General features: G+C 37.4%; 1 protein-coding gene across 1 annotated transcript; it reads right to left on the bottom strand.

Moving 5' to 3' along the window:
• Positions 1–382: 382 nt before the first annotated feature.
• Positions 383–4,827, bottom strand: LOC111367840. Its single transcript, XM_022988903.1, has 3 exons — positions 4,695–4,827; positions 4,176–4,247; positions 383–2,703 (listed from the first exon to the last, which is right to left on the bottom strand). The coding sequence occupies exons 1-3, from the start codon at positions 4,729–4,731 to the stop codon at positions 563–565; spliced, it is 2,250 nt and encodes a 749-aa protein (XP_022844671.1). The 5' UTR covers positions 4,732–4,827; the 3' UTR covers positions 383–562.
• Between the last annotated feature and the right edge of the window lie 989 nt (positions 4,828–5,816).

Raw genomic sequence — 5,816 nt, 5'->3', positions numbered from 1 at the left:
ATCTAAATTTATCAAATAAATTAAAACTATATTTGAATTAATTGGACAAATTTAGAGGGTGTTTGGTAGGAATTTTTATGTGAAAATACATTTTTGAATAGTAAATTGATGGAAAATGTGTGGTTGAAAAATAAGAAAATTTTTTTGATTTACGTGTAATATTATTTTAATAAAGAATGTGTGGTTGAAAAGAAGAGAGAGAAAAATGCATTTTGATAAAAATGGGTGCCAAACAGGGCCTTAGATGGACCACACTACGACCTAGACGGGTCCTAAGCACCAATGCTATTGTATAACATTTGTATTCTTGAATGATATTCAAGAAAATAGTACTCCAAAAAAGTATTTAGAATTATAGAAATAAACTTCTTGGACAAAATGATCAATGTGAAACTTGGAGGAGACACATCTAAAAAAGCTTCGTATAGGAATCCACAAAAAACAATCCAATGAATCATTTGTAGGTTTTGATTATCTGAGATTTGGACAACATGAAGAACCATCCAAATAAAAATCTCAACCAAATGGTCCAAGTGAATTAGGAAATAAACCAAGAAAAGTTTCAAGCTGATATAGAATTTCCACCTCCTGAAGTTCCCGAAGACTCAGCAACATCCTTTATTCTTAGTATTTCTTCGACCATTTTCCCCCTGTCTGCTGAACTATCCACAGCTCCATTTAGCCTCTTTATCCAAATATCATAATCTACTGGATATGGTGTACCACATAGACTGTCTACATAATCAGCAAATGCTTTCAAGAGAGGCGAAATCTCGCCCAGATACTGCTGGATAACACGTTTTGCCCAGCTTTTCTGCCTCCATTGAAGTGCTGATTCAATCGAATCTTGCTGTTGCATGGCTCCACCGCAGATGGAGTAGATAAGGTAAACAAGGCTCTCAACGTCCGATGATGGACAAAGTTTTCCGTGTTGAAGAGCATGAGCCGAGGAGAACTGCAAATTTAATGCAGGGCTGTCTCTTTCCTCCAAAACAGCCCGACCCCATGAGACAAGAACGAACAAACTACTGTTTCTTGAACCTTGGTTGTCGATAATATGCATTATGTTTTCTGGACAGAGATCACCGTGTTGAATATTGGCCATTTTTGCACTTCTCAAAGCTGATAGGCAGTCTCGACAGCAACGGGTTGCTTCTTCCACAGAAAATGGGCCATCGTGAGATATGACAGACGAAAGAGGTTCTCCAACTGGACATGTTACGAGTATTGGAGTTCCACACCAAGGATGATCGCAGCGTCCCTTGGGGGTTTGTTTTTCACAAGGGCCAGAGTGCACGATTCTACCTGATGCTATTATTTCAGGAAGATTCTTACTGGATATACCCTGATCTTTTAAGATATTCAAAACTTTGGTTTGCCTTTGTACTTGGTACCATAAGCTCATGTCCTCCCAAGATGGCTCCAAACAAGATGGATGTGCGCCAACGTATAAGGTCAAGAATTTTGTCAGATTCTCTGAAGCAACAGCAATATAGGAACAGCCATTCCCGTCATCCAGAAATTCCTGTATTTGAAAACTTATCTGTCCCTGGAACTGATCTTCGAGAAATAATATTTCCCCCGGATTAAGCTTCAGTCGGGATCCTTTCTTTTTGAAGGTCCGATTATTTTGATACTCTAGCTCTACAATTTCTCCTTGATGATTGTTCGCGTGTTGACATGGAACTAGAGCATTTTCATTCTCAATAAGATGGCACTCCATTCTGCGCTGCTGAAGGCGAAGACTGTGATTTGCAGCAAGTGAGCCCATTGACTTTCTTGGTGGTCCATTCCATTGGACAATAGAGTAAAAAGTTGCGAGAAGTAGCTGAAGAGTTCCAAAGTCTCCCCAGTTTACATTCCCGAGCTTGTTCCATATTCGGTCTACTGGGGAAACGCTGACTTCTGCATGACACGTAATCCACTCTACAATGGAGTGATAGGGGTTAGCCAAATCTACTTCGAGTTTTCCAAGATCACCACCAAGTTTCACAACACCTCCGAATTTAGAGTCAAGAACCGATACAAAAACACAATCACTTGTCACTGTGTTGTACTTGCTCAAGCTTCTAGAAAGAAGTATATGGACTGCATAGAAGAGAGCTTCACAAACGATAGTGGGAGAAAACCCAAATTCATTTCCTGTCATATCTTGTTTGAACAAGATAAACTTGACCACATTATCCCAATGCGCATGAGTATTGCCCTTATCTTTTAACATCAAAGCTGCACCACACAACCTTCCCAGTCTTCCCCTTAATATTGCTTTCTCAACAGTATAAAACTTGGATCCAGGATAAGAAGGACAAGATACAAAATACGGCAAGGGTTTATTCTTATGCCAGAATGCATGCCACAGGCCATCAGCAGCAGTATGCATGAAATCTTCCAGCGCCAAATATTCATCTTCTTTTAGATTTTCAGAAGAATAAGGTGGGAAAGGCATGCGCAATAGCTGTTGAAATAGAACCCCTTCCAATGCGAAATCAAAGGTACGCAAGTCATCAATTAAGAAGGGCGATCCAAAAGAATGTTCGCCACTAGGATTAGAGTACAAATTCTCTTGAACCCAATCTTCAAGATGATTCTTAAATACATTGAGGTCAGCAAGTTCCATAACATACTCCTTGAGAACTTTGTACACTCTTTTTGAAGTTGGAATAAATTTGCTAGAAGTGCTGGCTGTTGTAGAAACCGAGGCAACTGCACTCATGAATAATGAAGTTAGTGTGTACTCTATCTTGAATAGTACACATGACAGTTTTTTCCAGCTTTCCTTTAAAATTAATTCTATTTCAGCCAAAAAGCAAAGCAGGTAACCATGCTTACATTCCGAAGTGGAAGCCTTAAAGTATTAAAGCAAATCTGACCCATTAATTGGAGCAGTACATTTTCTCTGAATACTCCTCTCCACTTTCTCAGCCTAGTACTCTCTGTTATTAGTGAGTTACTGGGCCTAAAAGACTGCCGATTTGCTCCATTCCAGTTTGCTAAATTACTGAGTGGGCATAGCCCTCATTATTTGGTTTCAGGTGAGACAAATTGCTCATTGACATCTTAGATATGATTGCATATGTGAGTAGTAAAAGATGACTGCAAAAATCTTTGTCACACATGAGCATGCACATACACCTCAGTCCAAGGGCCCAGTCTTGCCACTAAAGCTAGCCTTGTTGGATGCTATGAATTTTTCAGTTCAAATCAAAGAGCTTTGGTCAAAGAATCAATAAGGCCGATTGGAAATAAATGCGTCCCAAAAATCATGTATACTCAGGATACATGAAAATTTAGAAAGGAAATTTCACATTACTAGAAAAGTTTAACTTCCAGTTAAAAGTCCGAAACATAAGTTAACATGTAGTGGACTACACAAGCATATTTTCATAAATAGGTCACTTCTAGACATAAATAAGACAGGGTAGGCATAACTGAGCCATGTATGCCTAGAGCTCTTCAAGATATCACAGCAAACAAATGTCCAAAGATCTCAACTGCCACGAAGAAGGAATCCATTCCTAATTTGACATTATCTGAAATTTGAATAAATTAGATTTCTCTGTTCTATCAATTTGAGCTTTAAGATATACATATAAAATAAAGAAATGATTTAAGTGTGAGACATGAAACTCAAAACTAAATACAAGTGTTGACATGTACTGATGAAGAACTCGCATTAGCAGGACTTGAGAGAGTTTCAAAAAGTACATCATTTTTTTCTCTTTTACTTATTTATTATTTAATGTTTTCGTGGTGGTGACGGTGAGGGGAGAGGCAGGCCAGGACACGAGGCTTTGGAAAAGTTCAACAGGTTACAAATCACACTAAATCAGACTAAGATTGTTGAAAACGATACTCCTGGTATCAAAGCAAGTTGTTAAAGTGGAATACTATATTTAAGTTGTCCTCTTTCCCAAAGTGAAAGCCTAGTGATAAACATTCTCTAACAGTGGACATAAAATAAAATAAGATTTTACTAACAGTCCATATGCTTTTCCTAGTTTCCAAGTTTCAAATGGATATCGTAGGTTTAGCAAGGAAATATCATCAGAACATTTATAAGCTGAATTGATATCATTATCAACTCTCAGGTATAGAGTCCAGAATGCATTAATTGATGAATTTCCTTGTGCAAGTAAATGCATAGATCAAATAAAATATAAGTTCGGACAACATACCAGATCCAGGCTTTCTGAAACTTCCATCCAAACTTGGCCCAGTGGATGAGCTATAATCACCATTTTCAGTACCTATTCATAAGAAAGAAACAGTTTCAAACTGAATTTAAGATTCTCTGAATGCCATGAAAGGGGAAGAGATGATGAAGAACAGACGCAAATTAGATATGCCATAAAGTAACTCACAAATTGCTGTAATTGGTCATATGTTTGTATGCATAGACAAATGAAAAATTCAAGTATATAAATGATGTTATGTATTAAGCCTAATTCCAACCTAAGAGTAATAACAAACGAACAAAAATACAGCAAAGCACACACAGAAATACAGATTTATAGAGGATCAACCTCGATTTAAGAGCTACGTCTCATTAAAATCTAGAACAAGAAGTTCATAGTTGAGATATCACACCTCTCAGTCTTTTGTCTCTTGCACCACACACAAAAATGGCTCCTCTCAAAATCCTTTGTACAGCCTAGGAATTTAGGGCAACCTAATACAAAGAAAGAGAAGATTACCTAGTATGACCCTAAAATCGAGGGGATAAGTGAACATTATAATTATACTCCACGCAATCCGACTGAATCCAATGAAGGGAATATCCGCAAATACATAATTGAAGGCTTGGCTACTGACTAATTGAGGGAAGGATGAATTTTTTTTGATGATTTGACTCTTGTCTCATGAGCCAAACATTCAAACAAACCATCTAGGGGACTGAGGTTTATCAAGCCATTACAAGTCAAAATCAAAGACTATAATGCCTTTTCCCCTTGCCCTGCATCTACTGCCCAATAAACTGATATCCAAGAGAAAGGTACAAACTTGAAAGCAGAAAGTACTTCTTCCAACAACACTCCTTTCTAGAACACAGGTCAAAGTACCCCCATGAGTAGAATTAAATCACATTCTCATCCTCCTACCTCTCCTTTCTTGCATTTCCTTTTCCTTTCACTAATTTATTTCTCATTTAATTATCAGAACTGAAAAATTAAAAAAAATCTTTGAATTGTCCAATAAATTGCATTTTATCCAATAAAACACTCGAGGGAGTGAGAATGTACAAAGACCCAACAAACCACATTTCTTCAGTATAAAACATTAAGCAAATGTCGTAAACTAAACTTATTTCAGAGGATTCACAATAACTCACCTAGTCTCATCTTGAAAGCTAGTCCTCTGGTGATATCAGATAACCCAAATCACATTCAGCCCAGAAAGTTTGATGATTCTTGGCTGGGCATATTCTCGAAACTCAGCTTCTTTTATACAATGCCAAAGCCCAATGTGAGCAAAAATGAGAATGTGTGGAATAAATTGAATAGAGAGAGAGAGAGAGAGAGAGAGAGAGAGGATAAAAAGTGCATAAAGCTTAATGCTTTGGTAATGGAAATGAAAGTATGGAAGTTAAATTCAAGGCTTGAAAGGGAAATGAATGTGTTAAATGATGATGTTGAGGGTGCCTCTGCCTCCCATGGGGTTTTATGGAATTAACATTTATAATCTAGATGTGGTGGTGGTTTGCTTTTGTTTCATGCTTCTCCTCCTTTGTCTTCTACCTGTTCTTTCATTATTATTAATATTTTAGCAGTTTATGATGGGGAAGAGAGAATGCTTTCCTTGCAAACAAACGTATTTAT

The sequence above is a fragment of the Olea europaea genome, chromosome 18 (assembly GCF_002742605.1).
Source record: "Olea europaea var. sylvestris chromosome 18, O_europaea_v1, whole genome shotgun sequence".
Lineage (NCBI taxonomy): Eukaryota > Viridiplantae > Streptophyta > Magnoliopsida > Lamiales > Oleaceae > Olea > Olea europaea.
The sequence above is the reverse complement of the archived record's forward strand: the minus strand, read 5'-3'. Positions and strand labels throughout refer to the sequence as shown.